Genomic DNA, 27158 nt, shown 5'->3' with positions numbered 1-27158 from the left:
TCTAGACACGTAATATCTGAACGCGTCAGAACTACAGTACGGGCGGCCTGTTATTAAACCAGGCTTTTATTATGGGATGAAACGGGTGACGCGCTGTTCGGTCGCCTTCAGAGACATCCTATGTGTTTGACTGGTTCTTATAGGTTAAAAAAAAAAACGACATTGTTTTTTATATCAGATATATTACAAAGTCCGTGATTGTATTTCACCGAAAGGAAAAGAGGTACTCTGTAGGCCTTTCTCGAGAGCCCGTAGTGTTTGAACAGTTCCTCTCTTTCTCTCTACGTCAAAAGGTTTTGGACCTTCCTATATATTCTGACGGAGAATTAATGGGACTTACAACCACTGCAGACATCCTGTGGGCCAGGTACTGTTAGTGTGGCCTTTTAAAAACACTATCCATTATTCAGTGACAGGCTCCTCCAGGTTAGGAACGCCTGGCTGGGCCTCGGTGCCGGGCAACAACATTCTCACACCCAGACACACACACACACACACACACACACACACACACACACACACACAGTCACACCGACACGCCTGGTGGCACTGCACTAGAGGACAGACGCGATGGAGGATAACAGACCAGAGGAGACACCACAGGTGTAACACATCTGGGGTGAGAGGTCAACCGTACTGAGATCCGGTCAGCTCTCCGTCCTCTTGAATGACCTCTCTGGATTTAGCTCCTCCCCTCATTCCGGACCGGGTTCCCTGTCTTAGGGCAGGTTCTCTCATCGCTGCAGCGAGACTCTGAAGGTCCGTTTGAGTGGTCCCTGGGTTCTTGGTCCCCTTCCTGACCTGGGCCCCTCTTGCTTAGTTTGGACAGATGACCAGCACTAGCAAGAGTCTTGGCTGTTCCGGACTTCCCAGATTTCCCGATGCTATCAAGGCTTTAGTGATCTTTTCACAGCCTTCCCATGTTTCCTGTATGCCTCAACACAAATGTCCTGAACATCTAGTTACATTTGCAGTCTTCATGGCTGTGTTTCTGCACTGTGAAGTGTGGGACCTTTTAAAAGACCAATGTGTGAGTTTCTAAATCAGGTTTTAGTAAATTGAATTTGCCACCGGTGGATTCCAGTTCGGTTCATGAGTCATTTAGAGGTCATTTAGAGGTCATTTGAGGTCGGACTTTGGACACAGGATGCATCTGGCCTCTATTTGGAATGATCTGGTGAAGGGCCTGAATACTTACGTTCATGAGATACAATATTTCAGTTTTTCGATTTTCAATATCCTGGCACACATAAAACATTCCTATGTTGTGTAGATTGATGGCAACTATAAATAAGGTCTGTACCAAGACAAAATGTGGAGAAAGTGAAGGGGTCTGAATACTCTCCGAAGGCACTGTAAATACCCTGAAACAAGCTCCATCACCATTTCAGCGAGTGCTGCGTGTGTTTTAGCCCACCCCGAGCTTTAACGTCGCACTGCGAAGGGAAGCGCTGATACCAGACCCTCAGCCGTGCCGTTTCCCCGGGGTATAGGGTAAAAAAAAACACGCCCTGAGAGACGGCACTCTGTAAGTCTGAAAGAACTTCTGAAAGTTTGATGAAGAGAAAACACATTGTCCCACAGGACCAGGGCTCTGGGGCCGAGTGAGACGAGCATGTGCCTGCTGCCAGACGAGCATGTGCACGTGTGTGTGTGTGTTGCACAGCGAGATGAGGGTATACGGAGCACAGTAAAAGATTCAGACCGTTGAATAATACATAGGCCCATTTCCACTGTAGCTTCCTCTGTAAACTGCCGGCAACTTCTGTCAAGGTCAACGCTTGTGATAAAGCCCTCAAGCGAAATAAGTCACTTTTTGAATACTTCGGGGCAATGATCTAGAATAATCCAGAATAGTAATTACACGTTGTAAGCCCACACAAAAGGAAGCGTAGATAGGCAAGAAAAAATCAAAAACACACACACACACGCACACACGCACGCACACGTCCCTAGAGAAATGCTCCAAGGTAGAGAGGGATGAGGGAAGGAGAGAATTGGTCCTGGGGATTGATTTGACATTCCTGTGTTGGGAGAGATTAGTTATTCTAATATTTACCTCCTTTCATCCTTTTCTGCATCTAATCTGTGTGAAGAGTGTTCTCTCCCTCCACAGGGTGCCTGGGCATGGCTGTGTGTTTGTTACATGGGCAAACTGATTGTTGTAACAGGGTTTGATGTATAAAAGGAGACCGAAATGTCCCCAAATTATGGTTAAACCAGTAAAATGGTAGAATGTCCCTGCCTTAATAAATAAGACCCATTCTTTTTATACTGTATTTTGAGTTTAGGGCTTGAATTAGGGTTAGGGTAAATATTGTGTGTGTGTGTGTGTGTGTGTGTTAGATAAGTACCCAGATTCCACAGAACCATCCTACTCCTGTATTCACCCTATTCATCACACCAGAACACTCTTGACTTCAGCTGTCCGCCAAAAACCTTTACACAGCAAAATTTATTCTATATTACTGTAAACATAATAGTGCTTGTTTGTGTGTGTGTGTGTGTGTGTTGCACAGGCAAGCTGGTGGTTGTGGCTGACATTGCTTCAAGTTTCCTTGGCTTTTTATTAAACTGTATAGAATTCAGTGATCATTTTGTTACAGGCAATGCTTTGTCAATTTACCAGACATTCTAAAACACAAGGGTGTGTGTGCCCGCGCAGACACACACACACACACACAGCTACAATAGAGCAACACAAAATGATTTTCTTAAAGCAGTATGATGGACAGAGATGACCCAGGATTATTCAGATGTGACTTCTAACAGCCATGTCAATGAGGGTTTCACGAAAGCAGCATTCAAGTACACCTGAAGGACATAATTCAGTAACATTACGGGACAATAGCGTGAATGATGTAATAAATTGCTCCCCGACCGGTGGGGATATAAAGTCCATTGCATGTGGCTGAGTTGTATTCATAAACGGGTTCATAAAACCACCCTTGAACCTGTTGTTCGGCATCTATGGGGGCTTTATCACCCTTAAAAACACAGGAACATGATGTGGGGGGACAGTGTTGGTACCATAGGGTGCACCCTAACCTGTAAAATGGCCTCAGTGCAGAGCAACCATCAGACCAATTGACTTCCACCAGATGGCTGCCCATTCCATTACAGGGCTCCCATCACGTTTAACTGTCGGAGCTGAAGGCATCCTTTGGCTTTCCCCAAACGTAATCCTGTACAGATGTACGAAATGCCGTGAAAGATGATCAGGGTTCCAGGTCTCGTGCTCCTAAGACCAAGTTATGCGTTTTTGTGTGTTGGCCTTGGTTACAAGCAGTTTCCCCTTTGTTGCTTTGAAAACATAAATTATAGGTAAATGAAATTGTACCTATTTTATAGCTGACACATATGTACTGCTAATTGGGAATCAATCTAATGTGACCCCCGTAACAGTCCTTTTCCAAGTGGTGTTTCTGTTATTTTGTCCAGCCCCTGTTTGTCTGTGTGTGTACATTTGTGTGTGATCTGTCATCTGGGAATGATCAAAGAGACAATCTTTCCCTTCCTCTCTCTTTTTTCACCCCTCCAGATTATTCATTCAAAATTGCCCTCCAACTCTTTATTTTTATTGTCTCCGGTAATCTATTATGTTCGAACAGTCTGTCACCCCGTCTCTTTGATCATTCAATGACAAATCCCTCATACCCACACCGACCCTTTCACCCCACCAAGTACGTCTCCTCGTATAGTGCTCCTTGTCCTCCTAATTTGTATCTCTGCCTCTCTCTTTTCATCACTCTCTGTCTCCATTCCTCCTTTTCGTCTCCCTCTTCATCGTTCTGTCTAGTTCTGTCTTTAACTTTAAATGGATTAGCGTGTCAAAACTTTTGACTGGTACTGTATATTTATAGTAACATTATTTACTATACTAGTGACATTATTCACTTCAAATTCTCTTCCCTATGCACACTCCGCACAAGTCATTCCCGTTCGTTTCACACGGAAACCCAACGAGGGGGGTTGTTCATTTCTCCTCACCAATTTTTCTGGTCTTGTCTGTTTTTTTATGCGCAAATAAATCAATCCAAATAAATCAATAAAAATGATTGGCTGTGAGGAAGATATCAGAAATTCCAGGCAACTAGAGACACTACAGATGGATTTTCCTTTCTTTGGAGAAATATTGAATTTATTCCAAATACTTACAGAAGAACATCCATACTATACACAAGAGCAGGAAACATTGGTACAAAAGTGCCAGTCACTTGATGCCTGTAACAGGCGGGTGTTGCTAACGAGACAAACAATTAGAAGCCTTAATGCTTGAAATTAATCAGAATAACAACAAATGAAAGCAGTCATCCTACTGTATAAGGTGATGATAATCATGTACAGTAAGTCTTCTCATCCTGTAGTTCTTGTATAAGTGCTATAATATATAGATGCAGAAGCCATTGGACTGACTCCCAAAATAAATCATTATTCCCTTCCATAGTACAATACTTTTGCTATGTATTGAACTATGTAGAGTAAAGACTGCCAGCTGGGATTCTCCTATTCTAAATGCGTTATCTTCCGTGTCTTGTATTTCAGGAGTCTGATACACTGAATAGAGAAACTTAATTAAAACCGATGATTAATAGTAAAATAAAATTAATAGCCATGGAATTGGATGATAGAAGTCCCTAGATGAATTAATATCTGTGCATACGCGTTGCTAGGCAGTTGCTATTTCCGGATTGAGCAATTCAAATCTAATCCAATCTCTTTGTATGTCTACCCAGCGCCTTGCCAATAATGCCTTCTAAAACGTTGCTAAAGAGCCCATCGTTGTGTCCTAACTCGCACAGATGGGTTCTAATCACCTCACTCTGTGGTCGGCCGGCGGTTTCGTTTACCGGAATGTGAAGCATCATGTCGATTGGTTCTGACGCATCGGTACATTAAATGGGATCAGTTACAACATAGACCTGATTCATACGACTTACTCTTGGCTCTGACGCACAACGTCAGCTGTGATTGGAGACTGCTGATTGGTGCCGACACACACATCGACTCCGACGGATCATTGATTGAGTTCAGATTCTAGGTGTCTACAGTATGTACAGGAGCATGTGTGTTCTACCAACCAAAAGAGCAGTTACTGGGGAATTGTGACATGGCAGAGTGACATGGAAGAGTGACATGGAAGAAATGCATTTTCGTCCAGACTAAGTTCCTGTATCCAGTGTGTTGTGAAAGCTAGTTAGGGGTCATGCTGACGAAAACTGCACGTACACTGAAAAGGAAAATTGCCATCACTCAAGTCCCAGTCTTTTTCCCTTTGAATGGTTCCCCTTGGTGTTATTGATCGTGCTTTGCTGATAAAAGTATACAACTGGAGTATTTTAAACTGACAGCCAAGTACAAACACACTCAAGAACACACGTTTGTGTTGGGAAATAGCCGTCATGGAAACTCGTTCCAGTGTTTGTACCTAGCAAGAACGCCACATAAGGTCAATAGTCGGGACAGAAAAAAAGAATAAAAACTGTGACAACACAACCACATCTCCAGTGGTCCGGTGACAACTCATTTGGCTGGAGAATAAAAAAAAACATCAAACTATTTTCAGTTACACTCTATGACAGTGACAGCTCATTCGATTGGCAGGATGATGTCATTCATTCATTCAAATTTTCTACACAAACCCAAGAGGTCCATTTGGGTGGCGATGGGCTGACAACACTGATCGGTGGTCGGCAGAGACTTGGCGGAGGCCGGCAAGCCTCGATTGGTCAGGGGTTATGACAGGAAGCCAATGACAGGCTGCAGGAAGAGGCCAAGAGTTCCGAGGATACACACGGTCACAAACACCCACAGGAAGATCCTGTCTATCACCATGGCGACATACTTCCAATCGTCCTCCACCTGTTAAGAACAGATGGTTGGATGGATGGAAGGGACGATGGTGTAACACGGAAGAAAATGGAGACAGAAGGAGGTATAGATGTAAACATAGTAGAAGGAGGTATAGATGTAAACATAGTAGAAGGAGGTATAGATGTAAACAGTAGAAAGAGGTATAGATGTAAACATAGTGGAAGGAGGTATAGATGTAAACATAGTGGAAGGAGGTATAAATGTAAAAATTGTAGAAGGAGGTATAGATGTAAACATAGTGGAAGGAGGTATAGATGTAAAAATAGTAGAAGGAGGTATAGATGTAAACATAGTGGAAGGAGGTATAGATGTAAACATAGTGGAAGGAGGTATAGATGTAAACATAGTGGAAGGAGGTATAGATGTAAACATAGTGGAAGGAGGTATAGATGTAAACATAGTAGAAGGAGGTATAGATGTAAACACAGTAGAAAGAGGTATAGATGTAAACACAGTAGAAAGAGGTATAGATGTAAACACAGTAGAAAGAGGTATAGATGTAAACAAAGGGGCAGGAGAGAAGAAAAAGGGTAAAAAATATATAATGAAAGGTGGAATGTAGTTTCAGGTGAACAGAAGCGAAAAAGGAATGGAATGAAGGTGGATGGTTAATGTAAAAGGTGAGGAATGGGATGAAGGTGGATGGTTAATATAAAAGGTGAGGAATGGGATGACGGTGAATGGTTAATGTAAAAGGTGAGGAATGGGATGAAGGCGGATGGTTAATGTAAAAGGTGAGGAGTGGAATGAAGGTGGATGGTTAATGTAAAAGGTGAGGAATGGGATGAAGGTGGATGGTTAATGTAAAAGGTATGGAATGGAATGAAGGTGGATGGTTAACGTAAAAGGTGAGGAATGGGATGAAGGTGGATGGTTAATGTAAAAGGTGAGGAATGGGATGAAGGTGGATGGTTAATGTAAAAGGTGAGGAATGGGATGAAGGTGGATGATTAATGTAAAAGGAGAGGAGTGGGATGAAGGTGGATGGTTAATGTAAAAGGTGAGGAATGGGATGAAGGTGGATGGTTAACGTAAAAGGTGAGGAGTTGGATGAAGATGGATGGTTAACGTAAAAGGTGAAGAATGGGATGAAGGTGGATGATTCATGTAAAAGGTGAGGAGTGGGATGAAGGTGGATGGTTAATGTAAAAGGTGAGGAATGGGATGAAAGTGGATGATTAATGTAAAAGGTGAGGAATGGGATGAAGGTGGATGGTTAATGTAAAAGGTGAGGAATGGCATGAAGGTGGATGGTTAATGTAAAAGGTGAGGAATGGGATGACGGTGAATGGTTAATGTAAAAGGTGAGGAATGGGATGAAGGTGGATGATTAATGTAAAAGGTGAGGAATGGGACGAAAAAGAGACAGAGAGAAAAACAGTGTTCACTACTTGTGGAGGCATCCGTTTATTACAACTGACACTAGTATCACAGACACACAGATACAAAATGTGTCCTGCAAAGTGTCAGTATCAATAACATCCACGCCCACGTGCGCACACACACACACACACACAATGTGTCAGGAGCAGAGACTGTGACGGTCAGTCTACGGTAACAAAGCTGACTGAGAAGTGGAATGCTTTCCATATCAAACACTGCGTTCCCCCGTGGGGAGAGTTCAACCTCTGTATTTATAGAGCAACGAAAAGAGGATATTTTTTCTCGTCTAAAGTGCGGTAGCGGTTTCATCTTGTGTTGTATAAAAAACCTGCTTTTAAAACGTACCACAGATGTGAACCCGTGACGGGATCTGATTATGCTCGGATTTAGTGAAATGTAAGTTTTTGTCAGATTTCTCGTAATGTGTCTTACAATGTTAAATTAATGTAGTTTAAAGTTATTATTATTATAATTTTTTTGACTGTATAGTAAATTATGCCAGACACCTCTTCATTTACTTTTAGCCAAAAATAAGCACTAAAACCATGTCTTTTTTAGATCTTTTTTCATATCGTACATAGACAGAGTGGAGAGACGGAGGAGAGTTTCAGTGAGCGGTGCCCTCCCTTTCGGTTGAATAAAGCCAAAGCCATGATGCTAACCTGATGCTAACTGTTCTTCTCATTTGATCTCTAACGACGCCGTCTTGCCGTCCCACCCCCTCATGTCTATGGCTTCCCCACCACACGCTATCAAAGCTAACACGCGCGCACACACCGCCCAATCACCTCTTTGGCCTTGTTGCGGCTCTTCATGTTCTCTGCGATGTACTTGACACTCTCTATTGCCTGTTTGATCTCGGGCGACAGGACGGAGAAGGCCACCACCGTGTTGATGCTCTGGGGACTCAGCTGGCGGCTCAGTTTCCCCGCGTCTGCCGAGTCCGGGGTCTCCTTCCCGTGTTGGCAGGGGCACGGGCACGTCTTTCCTCCTCCACAGCCTCCTTCTGTTAGCTTGTTGTCTCCGAACTCCAGGCAATTCCCGCCCTGCTGAAGAAAATGTGTTCAATGGAATTGTTTGAGATCCAGCTCCCCACGGAGCCTTATTCTAAGCAGGCTCGTTACATTTTGGTAGCATTCCCAGAACCATAGGATTTTTTTTATTTCAGAAATCTCATTCGAAGCAGTCCCAAATTTCCTAAAAACATTGTCAAAGTCACCAGATATTTAAAAGCGTAATTCGGAGTCCAACATCCTCCTCCATTCATCACGGTCTTTAAATCTCAATTTAAAGGCGGAAGAATGAACGTAAAACTGAGCAGGTGGAAAATATGTTGGAGAAACATTCAGAAGCTGACCAAGTGAAGCAAAAGAAAGGAACTTTAAAGGGGAATAATGGCAGATACTAAAAATGTGTCTAGGTTCATAAATACGTGACTAATATTGAGCTGTCAGTCAAAGTGCTGAGCAATAACTCAGGGGAGAACATTTTAGAATAGCAAAATCACTATGTATCAAATTTTAACATGAAGAAATGGTTTCATTCTTGTTGTCAATCTATGCTTTATGTGAAAGCAGCAACAGGAGAGATGTCTGCACTCAAATGTGTCACGCAAAAAATATTTATATTATACTGCAAAGTCCTTTCTACAATACAAGGGGGCTGTATGGCCTTGAGTCTCGCTCCAGCTCTATCTAGCTTTCTCTGAGTCAGAGAGTTACACACAGACAGTCCAACCAGGAATTAAAGGCGTATGTCAACTTAGACACATTCTCCACCTTTGACATTATTCCCCTTTAATCCTTAAACTCAGCCATTTATCTGGCGGAACAGCTTGCAAATCCTTCCATCACGTCAGCCAGCCAAACTGACCCAACCCACCGTTAGACTATCCTTCCTCTTCTTTCTCCCTTTCCCGCCTCCGCAACCTCCTGCTGCTCCTCTCTCCTCCCCGCTGTCTGAAGACGGGGCCTTGCCATCCTGGTCTATAGGCCGTCTCATCAACATGACTCTGGGCAGTACCCTGTGGAAACGCCACATAACTAACATGACTTACAGTACAGTATATGTATTGTAAATATGACTTATAGTACTGGTATTGTAAATGTGACTTAGAGTAAATGTACTGTAAATATGACTTAAAGTACTGGTATTGTAAATGTGACTTGCAGTAAATGTATTGTAAAAATGACTTCCAGTATATGTATTGTAAATATCACTTACAATATATGTACTGTAAATGTGATTTACAGTATATGTATTGCAAATATGACTTACAGTATATGTACTGTAAATGTGACTTACAGTATATGTATTGCAAATATGACTTACAGTATATGTACTGTAAATGTGACTTACAGTATATGTATTGCAAATATGACTTACAGTATATGTATTGTAAATTTGACTTTAAAAGCTGAGCTACAGTAAGGGTGGAGCTACACTAAAGGTGGAGCTACACTAAGGGTGAAGCTATATTAAGGGTGGAGCTACAGTGAGGGTGGAGGTACAGTAAGGGTGGAGCTACAGTGAGGGTGGAGGTACAGTAAGGCTTGAGGTTAAATTAGATGTGTCTCTCTTTTACCTGAGGAAGACAGACCTCACCCAACCCGGCATGGTGTGGGTCATGGGGGTACGATAGTGGACGTTCAGGACAAAGACGGTGATGACGATGGACAGGGTGACGAAGATCATAGTAAAGAGGAGGTACTCTCCGATAAGGGGGATGACCAGGGACGTTGAGGGGATGGTCTCAGTGATGACAAGGAGGAAGACAGTCAGGGACAGGAGGACCGAGATGCACAGGGTCACCTGATGGTAAAGGAAGGGACAGGAAGAGAGAGAGGGACAGAGATAGAGGGACACAGAGAAATAAAGAGACAGCGAATTTATTGTTCTCAAAGAAATTCATTATTTTTCAAGGTCATGCATTCCACTCAGATCAGGATTCTGATATTCACTAAATAATTCTCATTTCTCAGGCTTTTATATTAATCAGATTTCTGCTACTACTACTGGCATTTTATATGGCTACTATCGACCACACAAAAAAATACAACCGGTGTGTCCAATTAGGGAACACACCTCTTAATTATAAAACTATAATGGTCGTATTAATAATGAACAATTATCATAAATATTTGAATAAAATTGCTAGAATTCTGTACGGACATTCTAATAGTCTATGGTAACGTATAGCATGACCCATTTCGCAGGAACTTTTATTTCAAATGATCGGGAGGAGGAGAGCGTGCGTATGAAGCAGGCTCCGCCCACTCGGTTGCTCCAACATGTGACTTGGTGTTGGGCGAACTGAGTGGGCGGGGCCTGCTTCATTAACATGTCAGTGGGTTATCACAGTGACTACAGTGCCTATAGGAAGTATTCAGCCCCTTGGACTTTTCCACATTTTGTCGTGTTTCCACCAATTACCTTTCAGTAGATTTTATGGCCTAGGACCTTGATGGGAACTGCTCTTGGTTGACTCTCTACATCGCAAAACAATTAATTAATCTTAATTTGATAAGTATACAAAAAAGGCGTCATTCTTTTTATACTTACAATCGTTTTATGAATAACTTCTATTCTACAGTGTCTTTGACTGCGGAATATATGAAGCATCAGACATTAGTTTCGGTTGATTGTACAGGCGACAACAAGGTACGCTACTTCAAAGATGTCGAACACAGTCAACACAACAAGATGCGCCAAAGTTCAAGGGGTGTGGACACTTCCTGCAGGCACCGTACCTTCTCTCCACAGTCGGAGGGCAGGTAGAAGACCAGGACTGTTAGGAAGGAGATAAGCAGACAGGGAATGATGAGGTTGATGGTGTAGAACAGCGGGAGCCTCCTGATGTAGAAGGAGTAGGTGATGTCCGGGTAGATCTCCTCACAGCAGTTGTACTTGATGTCGTGCTTGTAGCCAGGAGCGTCGATGATCTCCCACTCGCCACTCTCCCAGAAGTCCTTGAGGTTGACCTGGGTTTGGGAGATTGGGGTTTTATCCAGGGCTTGGTTGTGATTAGGTTTAACCTGCGACTCTTACATTGAGATGTTTGGCCTAGTACGTTTTCTTTTTGATTGATACGTACACCAAGGATAACCGTTTTGTCAATATTATTTCCCAGTTTCTCTGTATTAGAAAGTTTGAGTTAATGTGCAAATAGTTTTCAAACCTTTGACACTCTGAGCACCGGGGTGACCTTGGCCTCGCTGTGGGTCCAGGACCCATCTCTCCGGAACCTCCCATCCACCCACAGATCCATCCCTAACACTGACCTTTGACCCTATGAGCACCAGGTCAATCTTGGCCTTGTCGTAGGTCCAGGAGCCAAACTTCATGGAGCAGTTCTGGTAGTCGAAGGGGAAGTAGGTGATGTCCATTGGGCAGGAGGATTTGAAGATGGCGGGGGGGACCCATGTCACCGTTCCATCGAACTTCAACAGGGCCTTGGTCTTGTCTTCCACCAGGAAGTCTCCCACAGCACTGGGGGGGGGTGGAGGGTGGGGGGGGGGGGTCAGAGCGGTAGAATGGGAGTGGGGAGAGTGATGGAGGGTGAGAGAGAAATTAGACCAAAAAAAAGGAAACTATGATCACGCTGAGGGAAAAGAAAGGAGAGTGGCTTATAAGGGTATTTGAATTGCATTGTATGATGGAATGAAAGCAAATTAAAAGGTCAGAAAATGAATATAAAATGAAATTCTCTGGAAAATGACATTTAATCTTGCTGATGTATCATAAATTCAGGATCTTACGCATTTTTGTAATTTGCTCTCTCGCAGGTGAAATTCTGATTCACTACAGGGAAATATCATGCTATAAGAAGTTTCATGGGAAAATTAAGAAGAAGACTCAATAGAACATGTGGAAGTAGCAGGGTTTTTGAATTGGGGGGGAAGGGGTGTCATGACCCCACCCCCAATATTATCAATGTGACCCCCCCGGAAAAGAGTGGAAATCCGGGGATCCATTCCCCCTAACCCCCACAATAAACAGTACACACCTATGCTGTTGGGAAGTAGAATATTCAGAAAAGGAGGCATGAGTGGACGATTCAGTATGGAACAAGATTCAGTAAAGATTCAGAGGAACAGAAGGATGATGAAGAAGCGGATGATACAGGAGTAGAGGATGATGGTGATAAACCTACAGACTCACTTGTTATACAAAACAATGTCTGGCCTCCAGATCTTGTTGGAGGGAACTCTGATAAACTCAATGCCATCAAACTCCACTGGGGCCCAACTCAGCTTGTAGTCATTCCAGATCTGAAACACAAACACAGCATGAGAATACATTGATGTCTTCTTAGGGAATCACTTTGACATGGAAAGGAGAATGCAAAACACACACACAGGCATTATCAAACACCCTATTCAGCCTGGATCAAGGGACAGATTACAACAGAATCCCACTGGACCCTCCCTGCTCCGCGCCCCTATAGGCCTCTGCACGGTCTGCTCTGCATACCGAAGTCAAAAACATATAAAACTGGAATAAACGTTTAGCACACACATTCTGCACGCGGGCGATCGCCGGGAATCGAACACACCCCCGGGAGTCACGCCATGCGTCTCGAGCCGACATCTAGACGGCGGTTAATGTTATTCATTGCTTGCGCGTGCCGCTGTGCCACTTCGGATAAAATCACAGAAGGGATTATATGGCCACGTTAGCTCCTGTGCCTTGTTTTTTCTGACGTCCGGTGTAAGGGGTGTCCGTTGAGACCCGTACAACCAGTTCAGCGGAGATGTGTTGATGTGGCTCTCCACCTGTGTACTCGGCGTAACGCGATGTCGTCTCCCGGTGTTGCGAGCGGCAGTTACCACGGTGACCAGCACACCGGTGTGCGTTTCACAGCGTCACCGCTGCTGTCTAAGGGGGTTTCTTTCATTTTTCTTTCATTCTATTTCAAGAGAAACGTCAGCACGTATTCTGGGCCTGCAGCTACCGTTCAACCAAAGCCCCCTGAGCCACGGACTGGCTTATCGACTCACAGAGCAGCGCGACCGCCGGCTCATTATCTGATAAAGGGTAGTGTTGATATAATTGATCTTTGAATACTGAACAAGCTTCTAAGCTTCAATTACGAATCCACGGTTGCCAATTGAAAGTTTAAACGCAAACAACGGGTGAATAAATGTTTATTCTCAATTCGGGTCCCGTGGTGTGTCTCTTTTTTTCAATGCGTGGTGTTATCTCTAAAATGACACACGTCCCCATTCCCTATACATATCTAATTAATTTCGCTTCCAGGCAAAGCAACTGGCCTTTTCAGGATGGTACCGTCCTCTCATCCTCACCTTCTCAAAACAAACTGGATGAGGAAGCCAAAAGCCACCCCCCCCCCCCCCGACCATTTTTTCCCACAGGTTCTGAGTAGGACAGGAGGGAGGACGGGGGGTATGAATCCGAGGGGCCGGCGGTACTGTTGACACGGGCGAAGCTAGTTAGCTAAGCCGTATTAGGTATACAGGCCAGCATTGGCTAGCCGTATTTAAAAAGAGCACCTGGCTGGTGTGTGGGTCACTGGGCAGAGGGAGTGAACGGTCCGATTGACGTCCCCACCAGTGTTTGTTGCTCGCACCTCTGGTATTTGTAGACGTCATTTCACGTGATTCATTTCGATACGGAAGCTGTAAATATTGGTGATGTGTAATCGAGCTGCTGTCTGTATATATTGCAGAGTATGACCAAAAAAAATGAAAGAAAACAGGGGAAATAAATTAAGGGAGTGATATTTATATCCATAGAGAAAGAAAGAGCTGGGGAGAAAGAGTGGCAGAGAGGAGTAAAAGAGAGTAAGGAGAGAGAGACAGAGACACGGAGAGAGAGAGACAGAGACATGGAGAGAGAGAGACAGAGACATGGAGAGAGAGAGAGAGAGAGAGAGAGAGAGAGATGGAGCGGGTACAGCAGAAGAAGATAGTTGTCCCAAAGAAAGCCCTCCCTCCCTTGGGGTCAGTAGTTCAGGGCCACGGCCCATAGATCTGTCCATGGCTCTGCAGTGTGAGGGGGGGTCGAGTGAAGAATATTGATTAGTACATGGTACATACAGACAAACACACAGACTGACAGACACACACGCACGTACAGACACACACAGACACACACACACACATCACGAAACCAATCACGTACATTTATATTGATGGATTAGTGAGATGCAGGACATGAATAAGATCAGAAGGGTCTTTCTAGCCATCCCTCTCTACATCCCTCCATCCCTCCATCCCTCCATCCACCCTCTCTCCATCCACTTCATTTTCCCTGCCTTACTACCAACGATCGCTCCCCCCTCCCCCACCCCCCCTTCCTTACCCCTCTCTCACCCCATCACTGTAGTGGACCTCTGAGGGAACAGACTGTATTACTCATCAATAGGAGTGTGTGTGTGTGTGTGTGTGTGTGTGTGAGTGTGTGTGTGTGAGTGTGTGTGTGTGTGTGTGTGTGTGAGTGTGTGTGTGTGTGTGAGTGTGGGTGAGTGTGTGTGTGTGTGTGTGAGTGTGTGTGTGTGAGTGTGTGTGTGTGTGAGTGTGTGTGTGTGTGTGTGAGTGTGTGTGTGTGTGTGTGAGTGTGTGTGTGTGAGTGTGTGTGTGTGTTTGCACTTACGTGTCTCAGCCACAGATTCGTCTCCATGATCTGATTCACTTCATCCTGCATAGAACAAAACATATCATTAGTACACAACAGTATGTGTGTGTGTGTGTGTGTGTGTGTGTGCGTGCGTGTTTCCACGCTGGCTGATGTAGGTGTTAATCCTATTTGTGGTCTAAACAGCCACACAGTCAGACTGGTCAACAAAGTGAGTGGCCTTATTTAAATACCCTTTCTGCCTCCCAAATACCACACTGCTGCCTTCATACGGCCCCTACTGGACTGCTCCTCACAGCAGTCTGGTCAAGACTAGTGCACTGTGAAGAAAATAGGACACTTGAGACACGTTCCTCCGCTTCCCTCCTGATTTCTCTTTCACCGCGGGATCGATCCTTCAGAAATTGGGCTTGAAATTAGCCAGGAGTGTTGAACTGAAGGGTGGATGTGTGTCATACAGGAACACAGGGAGGAAGACAAAGAGCAGCGATGACTCACATTGTGACGTTGGGAACACATTTCTGGTCCTCACCAAATGTCTGTACAAATGTATCGACTGTGTCAGAACACACTGACTCAACCCACAATCAGAGGTACCACGAAAACACAGCCATTGCTCTCCATCTGTCTGGTTAACAGCCGGGTTTGGATATTTCTCTCCTTTATTTTTTTAATGTTTTCGGAATAAAAATAAAAAACACACATCAACCTGTCAATCAGGCGATGTGTGTGTGGAGATTAACACGCCCGATGTCTCAGACAGATATGGTGTCCGGCTGGCTCTTGACAAATCTACACAAACACATTATGGGACCAGGTTTGCTCTGCACAAATCCAACTCAAAAGGACCCTATTTGAACCAGCTGGGGAAACACTTCATGAGGGCATGAGATGTTTACCAATGAGCGCACACACTGATAGAAGGGAAAAGAAATACAAATGGAACTGGGTTAGAATTAGAATTGGAAAAGGGGGTAGAACTGGAATTGTAACAAGGGTATAATTAGAACTGGAATGGTGGAAGGATTAGAACTGGAATGGTGGAAGGATTAGAAATGGAATGGAGGAAGGATAAGAATTTGTGTGCATTAATTGAAACTGCAGTAGAATCCAAAACTGACATTGCCACCTCAAGTCCAATACTAATTCAGCTCCCATTTCCATTTTTTTTCAATGGAAACGACGCTGGAATTCAACTGGCTCCGAACGGGAATGGAATGAATCCCTTATGTGCTGTTTGACCTGGTGTCCTTGAGGCTCGACTTGATTGACAGCCCCAGATGATTGACAGTGGCAGTCAAACTGGTTGGTGATCTTTCGTGTCACTCCACTAAAACACAGTGATTCACCTGACCTCTAACCCTATGCCTAATGGGTTCAGACCTCTCACCTTTACCACGATCATGCTGAAAAACCATTCCAGGTATCACCCTATTTCCAGCTCACTCCTCCACACTCACACTGGTCAATGATAGTGGACTATGTAGAAAACAAGGGGACATTTTGGACACATTCACCTTCTCTTCCCTTTTGCTTATTTTTTTCACAGGTGAATCACGTAGAAAATTGACTTGTAATTAAATACATGTTGGTGTAAACCGAACTGAAACACAAGTTAGTGTTAAACTGAACTGAACTACAAAATAGTGTTAAACTGAAATAAAAAACATATTGTTATTTTTAAATAACGACAAACTAGTGTTAAGCTGAAATTAATTTCTGATTGAGTGGATTTCATGATTTACATGACGCTCCTTGCCCTCCCATCCTGAAGGCCTGCTAGACTGACATCTACATGACGCTCCTCGCCCTCCCATCCTGAAGGCCTAATAGACTGACATCTACATGACGCTCCTCGCCCTCCCATCCTGAAGGCCTAATAGACTGACATCTACATGACGCTCCTCGCCCTCCCATCCTGAAGGCCTGCTAGACTGACATCTACATGACGCTCCTCGCCCTCCCGTCCTGAAGGCCTAATAGACTGACATCTACATGACGCTCCTCGCCCTCCCATCCTGAAGGCCTAATAGACTGACATCTACATGACGCTCCCCGCCCTCCCATCCTGAAGGCCTAATAGACTGACATCTACATGACGCTCCTCGCCCTCCCATCCTGACAGCCCTAGATGATTGAAAGCTGCAGCCAAAATGATGGAGGTGCACAATCTTGCTCCTCTCTCAGCCACAACACAGTGACATCTCTGACCTATGACCTCTAGTCCTAATGGGTTCAGACCTCTCTATTAACTAATCCTTCCACTGCCCCCGACCACACACGCACAGACAGACACACACACACGCACACATGCACACACACACACTTCATTCACTTCCTGGCACATCACTCATGACAAATCACCATACAAAGCTTCTGTCAGCATATTTGCCTTAATCCAGGCTTTTCTCTGACAACAGGTTTAAAGCCGGTCTGTCTTTCTGACTTTCAACCAACCATTCCTTTATCTGTCCGTAAACCTTTTCTCTTTAATTCTCTTTGTCGTCCTCTCTCTTTCCCTTTGTCTTTCTTTCCGTCTTTCTTTCATTCCGTCTTCCTTTGAATTCCTTTTTTATCTTTTCTATTTTCCCTTCATCATTTTACGTGTGAAATCTAATCTGATCTAAAGCAGAGGCATTATATACAACACACACACACACTTGGTACTTTCAATGAGATTACGTTCTTACCACATTACTTCATGCTCACCAGAGCTTATTCAGCCTGTGTGTGTGTGTGTGTGTGTCCATCCGTTCACGACTGTGTGTTCTGTGCATTGTTGACTCTCACCACTTTGACCAGCTGTGAGATGGACACCTCAAACTCCACGGTCACCGGATCGGAGACGTTCTCCACCGGCCGGATGAACTGGTTGTATCTCCGGAAAAGTCTCCGGAAAAGCCTGTCCTCCCCCTTAGAGGAAAAACAGTCTGGGGGAGGGGGGAGGGAGGGAGGGAGGGAGGGAGGAGGGGGTACGAAGAGACAAGGGAAGAAGGTAGAATGAGTCAACATTTTTATTTGCACATTGACTTTGTTGGCAAACTCACATTTCTATTACCAGTGTTCATCTTTTCATGTATTCGCAGATGGTTTGTAGAAATTGTTGATTTGGTAATAAATACAGTAGCTGAACTCTGGCTGTCATAGAGAGAGAGAGGCAATGGAAGAAAGAACAGAGAAAAGGAAGAAAAAAAGGAGAGAAGGAAAAAGAGAACGAATAAGACAGGACAGCACAACCAAACTAATTTCCACCCAATCTGAGATGGATGGATAGGGTTTGGTAGAATGATAGGGAAAGAGAAGAGAGGAGACAGCAAGGGACAGGGGGAGGTGAGAGGAGGAGGTGAGAGGAGGAGGTGAGAGGAATGGCCAAGGGGGAGAAATCAGTCTACCTTTAACAACATGTCTGTGACGCGGGTGTGACAGAGTCAGCGAAGAGAGAGTGAGTAGAAGACGAGAAATACGAAGAGAGAATCAGAGATAGACAGACATAGAACCCGGGGAGGTTACATTGACCCCTGCACCTGTACCCAGAACCCCCTGGGAGTTTACATTGACCCCCGCACCTGTACCCAGAACCCCCTGGGAGTTTACATTGACCCCCGCACCTGTACCCAGAACCCCCTGGGAGTTTACATTGACCCCCACACCTGTACCCAGAACCTCCTGGGAGTTTACATTGACCCCCGCACCTGTACCCAGAACCCCCTGGGAGTCTACATTGACCCCCGCACCTGTACCCAGAACCCCCTGGGAGTCTACAGTGACCCCCGCACCTGTACCCAGAACCCCCTGGGAGTCTACAGTGACCCTGCCACATTTACCCAGAACCAACCTGGAATATTTATAATTTATTCCCCATATGTCGGGACCCCCAGACCCCAGGACCCCCCAGACTCCAGGACCCCCCAGACCCCAGGATCCCCCAACTACTGAAGCTACTGATCAGGGAAAAGGAGAGAGGTGGGAGAAAGGGGGGGGGGGCACTTATGCTGTTCCTGTCCCCCCGGACGGCACTGCAACATGGGTCACTGCGGACATCCTGAGTGTACCAAACATAGACAGGCCCGGTTCAAAGGTCATGGATAAAAATCGCCCTAGTATCATCACGGCAACTTCCTGTGTTCAGTCAGGCGGGATAGGGAGTAGGCCAGACACACACACACACTCACACACACGCACACGCACACACACACACTCACACAAGGTGGAGACAGACAGAAGAGGAAACACTAATAGACAATAGAGCATGTTTGGTCATCTCTTCAAACTCCACTCTGTGTGTGTGTGTGCATGCGCGCGTGTGTGTGGATACCAAACATATTGCTACACATACTCCGTGAAATGGATAACCAACGCATCAAGATAAGCGAGTCACGATCAAATGTGTTTACAAAGTAGATGCAGGCACGAAGTCCACAAGACAGAGAAGTATAATAGATATGTAGTTGCCCATCTCCTCTCTGACTTCTAATGGCCTCCACGCTTCACCCACCACTGCTGCCCGTTAATATCTAGATCAATAATCTGACTTATACCTGGATTTATTCATATCTAGATCAATAACATTACTTATACTGCAGGGCCCAGCTCAAGGTCAGAGAGATGGAGAGAGACGGAAAAGGGTGGAGAAATGAGCGTTGAGAGTGAGAGGCAGGGAGAGGGAGCGAACAGAGAGAGTGGGGAGAGAACTGATAGAGAGAGAAATTGGAAAAGAGAGAGAGAGAGCAAGATGAGGAGCATGAGAGTGGGAACTAAGAAACACAGAGGTTTCAGAAGAGCGGAGGTTCTTCAGTTTACTGGGATTCACCAGAGGTCTCTGTTCTCTTGGGCTCAACCCAAAAAGCTCTTTGTCTCTTGCAACATAAGGATGACTCAACCCAACTCAATATCTTTTTTTCCTCCTCTAAACCTACATCAGGACACTCCAAACTGAAGGGAATGGAAGATTACAGGCTGTATAACATTACAAATTAATACTACTAGTTATAATACACTAATTGACTTTCACAAATGATATGATGAAGTATTATGCCCCTATTCTGTCTGATATTGCTTTCTGAAAGTTAAATGATAAACCTCTAAAATTACAATGAGACAAGAAACACAACTGGTGTGGTTAGAACGGTATTTGTGTGTGTCAGTATGTGTGCGTGAAAAAAGGCCTTGAAAAGAACCCTGGAGAGTGGCATCAGTCTTCTTAAAATGTCATCCAGCAGATTAAGTTTTAAATCACAGACTTCATTCCAGAAGCTTCAGATTGGGGCTGACACTAGCACACACACACACGTAAAACGTACTCTTGTGCACAGACGCACATGCTTGCAGACCAGAGTGTGAGTGCATATTTAGCAGTGGTCATTTGGAATTCTTACAAGAGTAAAAACCAAAACTATCTGTGACAGCTGAGTCTGAATCTGTGATTAAAATGCAGAATACAGACTACATCAACATCACAGAGTGTGAATGGTATCAAGACCAGCAAATGTCACACCATCTGTGCCTGAAGTCTTCCCCACATTTCAAAGCAATTGAACGCTCTACCTGCTACACCCTCTTGGTTAATGGGATGCCTTACTTCCTACACCATTTTGGTTTATGGGACGCTCTACCTCCAACATCAATTTTGTTAATGGGACACTCTACCTCCAACGCCATCTTGGCTAATGTAAGCTCTACTTCCTACACCATCCTGTTAAAAGGGACGCTCTACCTCCTACACCATCTTGTTCAAAGGGACGCTCTACCTCCTACACCATCTTGTTCAAAGGGACACCATCTCCTACACCGTCTTGGTTAATAGACGCTCTACCTCCTACTCCATCTTGTTCAAAGTGACGCTCAACCAGCTACATCATCTTGTTCAATGGGATGCTCTACCTCCGACACACTCATTCCACGCATTCACAAGGCAGAAGCGTCAGCCGTCATGGGTCAAGTCTCTGTGATTTCTGAGCTTGGACGCTGCCGTGGATGGGACACAGTGTATGGGCAGAGCAGCCTTTCATTAAATGAAACTCTCTCCAGATGGCGGATGCTGCCGGCTGTTGTATTAGGAGGGCCGTGAGTCTCCATACATACACACACACGTACACACACACACACACACACACTCCCAGACTCTCTACCCTTGTTAGTTTGATTGCTGTGAGCATTCTGTTCTCTACAACTCACATCAGAACAGTGACTAAACCGCAGCTTTGATCAAAACAGCGCTGGCACGCTTTGTTACTTGCAGACGTTTGAACACACTCACACACACACACACGTACACACACGATGTGGTCAGACGGATTTCACGCCAAGCTTTATAAAGGATGCCATTGTGTCAGGAAATTAACAGCAGGTTTCATCTTTCATTCAGCCACTTCGTTCTATCGCTCTCCATTACGTCTCTCTATTTCTCTCTCTGTAGATATCCCTCTCTCTATTTCTCTCTCACTCTATCTCTCTCTATCTCTCAATATCTCTCTCTCCCTAACTTTGACTATCTACCTCACTCCCTCCCTTTCTCCTTCCCTTTATCTTTTTACTTCTCTCTCACCCTCTCATTCGTCTCTCTTCCTCTCATGTCTCTCTCCCTCTTTCTTCTCTCTTTCAGACACCCCCCTCCACTCTCTCTTTCAAAATGGAATTCCAGAGGAAAGGGTGTCAGCGGCGTAAATATGCCCAGACCAGCCAGACACCCGCATTGATGGTCCAAAATGTGTTTTATGTGTTTTACCATCAGCACTTTACAACTGATGGTCAGGATGAGGGAGGGCTAGGAGAGGGGAGGAGAGGGGAGGGAGAGGGGAGGGGAGGGGAGGGAGGGGGGAGGAGAGGGGAGGGAGGGGGGAGGAGAGGGGAGGGAGGGGGGACGAAGAGACAAGGGAAGAACAGGGGATGAAATAAGCCTCTAGACGCATTTGGTACCACACCTTTCATTGTTTCTCTTTGAGAAATATTTTTGTTGTTCTTAGTCCGTGCCAAAAAGAATCACATGAATAAATAATTGGAGAGATGAGAAAAGAAGGCTTGTTATATAGCCAGCTAGCCTACATAGCCAAAACAATTACAACACCACAACCACTCTACCTTAGCTACGGTCCACATGTCAGTCACAAACACACTTATCCGGAAAGGTGATCACACTTAATGTGAGCCACGAGCTGTTTTTCAACAAGTTCCCAGATGATCCAGGTGCAGTATAGAATATGAAAGATTAGACAGAGATGGCAATGTTGTATGTAGGGAACGGTCAATACCATGAGCAGAATAAAAAAAAAAGATTTATTTTAAGATGTGTGTGTGTGTGTGTGTATATTTATATCTGATGACGCGCGTGTGTGTATCGGATGATCTGTTTGTGAGTGTGTGTGTGTGTGGTGGAGTGTTTTTGCGCGTGTGAATGCGTATGAGAGAGAGATAGGAAAGAGGTCTCAAGCCATTTTATAGTTATGAGAGTCCCATGAGCATATAAATGCTTTTAGACTGGGAGGGAACGAGGAAGAGGACAGAGAGGGGGGGGGGGGCGTGTAGAGGAGGAGAACTACAATATGAAGAAACAACATGGGCGGTAAAGTGAGAGAGCAGGAGACTAAAGAGTAGTAGAGAGGAATAGATGTTGAAGTGCTGTTGAAACTTGTTAAGCGTCAATAACCCTGAGGCTGGATGAGAAAATGGGAATCTTGGATGACACAAAACTTCACTGTAGTCAGTGTTTTTTGTTTTTTAAAACACTTCCCTTTGGAATGACATTGTGAACCTGCCAGGATGTCAATCAACCATAACAGGAAAGACACTGTGATTTACCCAACTGTGAGATCCAGACCACGTCCAAAATGCCCCCCTTATACCCTTTGCAGCACACTGCTTAGGATGAGGGTGTTGAGGGAACGTGGTGAGCCACTACCACAGACCCGTTGGAGAACTGAGAGAGGGAGAATCAATTAAAGAACTAATCAAAGAGACACAAATTACTTTTGACCTTTATGGGAGTCTCATTTATATCAGATGGTGAAGCGGTAGACATGTCCAATGAAGATGGAGTGACACTCACACACCACTACACGCACGCACGCAGACACACACACACACACTCCTGGGACTCCTTGCGGCCTGCAAAGTAACACACTTTGTGGGGTTGGCTGTCCAGGGACGCATCCCACATGGAAACGTATTCTCCAAATATAACGTTATTCTGTCAAGTAAAGAGATCTCCTCACTAAGTAAAAACTCACTGAGGGGGCTGGAGGGTGGAAACCACTGGAAGCAGAGAAACAAGTCTTTAGGGTTTGCAACTACAACCAACTCCATGTGACCGGAGACTGTCAATAAAACACATACAATCATGACAGTTTGTAGCTGGATCTACAGGAACATGCCGTTGAGATGGAGTTAAAGGGATATACCCTATGGATGGAGCTACAGGAACAGACACCAGAGATGGAGTTAAAGGATCAGACACTAGAGATGGAGCTACAGGAACAGACACCAGAGATGGAGCTAAAGGATCAGACACTAGAGATGGAGCTACAGGAACAGACACCAGAGATGGAGCTAAAGGATCAGACACTAGAGATGGAGTTAAAGGATCCGACACTAGAGATGGAGTTAAAGGATCAGACACTAGAGATGGAGTTAAAGGATCCGACACTAGAGATGGAGCTACAGGAACAGACACCAGAGATGAAGTTAAAGGATCAGACACTAGAGATGGAGCTACAGGAACAGACACCAGAGATGGAGCTAAAGGATCAGACACTAGAGATGGAGCTACAGGAACAGACACCAGAGATGGAGCTAAAGGATCAGACACTAGAGATGGAGTTAAAGGATCAGACACTTGAGATGGAGCTACAGGAACAGATATTACTGCCACAGGTGTGACAAATGGAAAATGTTCCTTAACGTTTTACAGAGTCAGTTTGCCTCAGTCAAGAGAACTATTATGTAATAGGAAGGGATAATAAATAACAAGCAAGGACTTAGTTTGCCAAGGCCAGCATGAGTGGACTTGATTGCTCCTTCCGTTTTTATGAGCCCTCATCACTCCGACACACACCATTCAGCCCCTCCCCAGCTGCTCTGCCTCTCTCATGCTGCAGCTCCTGTTAATTAGGTAGCTTCTGGAGAAAAAAAAAAGTCTCTCCTTCGGTGCTAACGTTACAGCACTGTTGCATTAGGTATTTGTTCTTTTTTTTTCCTCGATGATTGTGATCTCCTGTGCTAGTTTTTGATATATTCACAGAGCACTGCGGATTTTATCTTGAAGTTATGGATCTCACTGTTGTTTAAATGTGTAGGCTTTCACAGCCCCTAACACACACACACACACACATTAGACACACAGACACACCATACACACACACTGACATAAACATACACTGGCAAACATCCTTACAAGCACATTGCTGAACACAAAGACCATGAGACAAAGAAATGTCACAGCATCATGACACACACACATACACGTACATACACACACATATACGTACACCCATTTCCAGGGTAGGGAGTTGAGGATAGAGCCGTCTCAGTACTGGAGATAGAGATGAGGACAGAGCAGTCACAGAACTGGAGATGGACATGAGGATACAGCAGTCTCAGTACTGGAGATGGAGATGAGGACAGAGCAGTCACAGAACTGGAGATAGAGCTGAGGATAGAGCAGTCACAGAACTGGAGATAGAGACGAGGACAGAGCAGTCACAGAACTGGAGATAGAGAAGAGGATAGGGCAGTCACAGAACTGGAGATGGAGATGAGGATAGAGCAGCCACAGAACTGGAGATGGAGATGAGGATAGAGCAGTCACTAAACTGGAGATAAAGATGAGGGCAGAGCAGTCACAGAACTGGAGATAGATTTATGCATTTGTGTTGTTATGGATGCCTGTTGTTATGGATAAGTGTTTGCTGGACGTGATGTTTAATGGATGAAAGCGGAAGGAAAGACTGAGTCAGAAAGAGAGAGATGAGGAGATAAGTGAGAGAGACAGAGAGGAAAAGTGAGAGGGAAGGAAAGAGAGTAGAGAATAAGAGCATGAGACAAGGAGATAAAGAAAGAGACAGGGAAGTAAACAAAGAGAGACAATGAGAAAAAGAGATAGAAAAAGGCAAGAGAGGGAAAGAGACCGCCACAGGGAGGTACATTGTCACCCTAAACCTAACCCCACAGCCCAGAAATTGCAGGTTTTAATTTCCCCCAACATGATTTTCTACCATTTCAGGTTATGGTAATGTAGAAAACCTCATAGCGAGGGCCGGATTAATGTTCCCAGCTACTTGAAAATGAAACTAGTTGTTCTTGCATAGTCACATTTCATTGGCTGTTATTTATTCTACCCCATTTTTAAAAGATAATTTGACACAATTTGACAGCCAAAATGTATATCATTTTCACCTTTCTGGCTCAGGGATTTGATCACACAACCTGTCGTTAACTTATTAGGTGCGCTAGCTAGGCCACCTCATAATAGGTGTCATAATGCCGTCTCATAATAGGTGAACCGTGTAAGCCAAACAGCATGAAACATGGATTTCTATATCTCCTTGTGGGATTATCTGAACATAATTTCTTCGTCCTATATTGTACTTTTTCCCCTAATCTAAAAAGAATAGGCAGTGAAAATCTGTTTTGAACTGGAAATGGAAATGCCAGTTTTCAATGTTTAAATATCCTAAAACGCAAGTTCAAAAGGAACCACGTGGAAATGTAGGTTTCTCTCCTTCAAATCAAATCAGTGAACATCGCTCAGAAACATCACCCAGGCCGAGGCCAAATGTAGCATGACGTGTGTTGAGGAGCTTATTCTATTGAATGTATACAGTGAATGCAAAATCTGTGTGTGGGAGAGAGAAAATGAGATAGATGAGACACTGGCAAATTGAAAGAGATGGAGAGAGACATACAGAGAAAGCGAGAGAATAAATCTTTGTGTAAATGTTTATTAGGCCCGAATTTCCATATCTAGAGTCTGTTTCCTATTACAGTGTCTCTTTCTATTTGTAAACAAGAAGGGCATAAACAACATCACGTCTTCGAGTTACAAATTCTTCCCGACTCAAAACCCATTTTGCATATGGGCCTACATCCAAATATCCAGCTTGCTTTAGTCAGGATAGATACATTATGCCCGCTCTTCATTCATGGTAGTCCAAAGTGCATTTTACATATTGGATACTTTCCCAAGGCCTATTTGTTCGTGTGTTCGTATCAGTCAGTGACCAAATTAGGATAAATTTGTTATTCTAGATTTTCAAAGGTATAGATATTTAACAAAATTCGCCTATGGGTAAGTAACTACGACAGGTCAGTGCGAGATATTACGATTTAAGTGAATTACCCCTCACACTGCCATGCAAACCTACCAACATATAAATCCTTTAGCGCACTTTTATGGACAATAGAGAGAGAAAACTAAGTTTAAAACACTCTTTTCATTATTTGAAAAACGAGAGGAAAAAATACAAACAACAAACTAGTTCCGTAGCATGGTCATTTTGTGGGTTAAAAGTGTCCTACCTTGCATTATCAAAACGAATAACAGCAGCAGCAAAGTCTTTCGCGCCGCTGGATTCATCTTTCGTCAGGTCGTCTACTAGTGAACCGTTTTTTGACCGGGCGAAACAAACGCGACGTAGTCGTCAAAACAGAAAACCGCAGGCAACCGGAGGAAATGAACAACACTCTCAGGGACTCGTGTCGCCTTGCGCTGTGAGACTGTCCGCAGCCGCCGCTTGGTTCGGAGAGAGAGAGACTGAGAGAACTTGGCTTCGTCCCACCCCCTTGGGCGCTACCTTCTCACACGCACCCGTTCACAGAGAACCTAGAAAGAGTGACAAATACACGATCACGTCGAGGAGGTCGGTTTAACGGGCACGTTTGAGCCGCGGAACGTATTTTAACAGGATAGATCTATTAGCTGTTTCGGACTCACGACCGGTAGGTTGCGAATTCAGTACCATGGAGAGCGGGTGGTAAACCGTTCGTATAGCTCATGGGTGCTCAGATTCCGGAATGCAGAAAGTTTAAGTATATATTTTGAATCATAAGACTATTATAGTTATTTGAATGTTTGAATGCACACTTAAAAAAAAATCATCCTACTAAATACACATTTTGTGCATATTTTTATTGTGCATACACAACATGTTTAGTCAAATCGGGATCAATCTGTGCTCTCTCCTAGCGTCCACCTTAAATTATATTCATATTTATTCCATCAGCATTCAAACAGCATCTACACTTGTTAGACCAGTGGCAGCAAGATCCTTTTTACGGCACACAGGTCACGTGCGCTCGGCTACCATCTTTCAGAG

At 44.4% G+C, this 27158-nt stretch overlaps 1 protein-coding gene across 1 annotated transcript; it reads right to left on the bottom strand.

The window, feature by feature from the left end:
* Positions 1 to 4111: 4111 nt before the first annotated feature.
* chrna6 (cholinergic receptor, nicotinic, alpha 6) lies at positions 4112 to 26766 on the bottom strand. Its single transcript, XM_020043628.3, has 10 exons — positions 26362 to 26766; positions 17644 to 17783; positions 14872 to 14916; positions 12418 to 12527; positions 11538 to 11745; positions 11007 to 11237; positions 9842 to 10068; positions 9139 to 9280; positions 8046 to 8303; positions 4112 to 5862 (listed from the first exon to the last, which is right to left on the bottom strand). Exons 1-10 carry the CDS (start codon positions 26417 to 26419, stop codon positions 5737 to 5739), a joined length of 1545 nt encoding a protein of 514 aa, XP_019899187.3. The 5' UTR covers positions 26420 to 26766; the 3' UTR covers positions 4112 to 5736.
* Between the last annotated feature and the right edge of the window lie 392 nt (positions 26767 to 27158).

The sequence above is a fragment of the Esox lucius genome, chromosome 25, assembly GCF_011004845.1.
Source record: "Esox lucius isolate fEsoLuc1 chromosome 25, fEsoLuc1.pri, whole genome shotgun sequence".
In the NCBI taxonomy this organism is placed as follows: domain Eukaryota; kingdom Metazoa; phylum Chordata; class Actinopteri; order Esociformes; family Esocidae; genus Esox; species Esox lucius.
This window is presented reverse-complemented; position numbering and strand designations above follow the sequence as displayed.

Bases quoted from the DNA above. Each gene is read 5' to 3' on its own strand.
- chrna6 (XM_020043628.3), bottom strand. From the start codon at position 26,419: ATGAATCCAGCGGCGCGAAAGACTTTGCTGCTGCTGTTATTCGTTTTG. The intron at 14,917-17,643 runs GTGAGAGTCAAC...TGTTCTATGCAG, and splicing joins TCTCACAGCTGGTCAAAGTG to GATGAAGTGAATCAGATCAT. The intron at 10,069-11,006 runs GTACGGTGCCTG...CTTTACCATCAG, and splicing joins CCTCCGACTGTGGAGAGAAG to GTGACCCTGTGCATCTCGGT.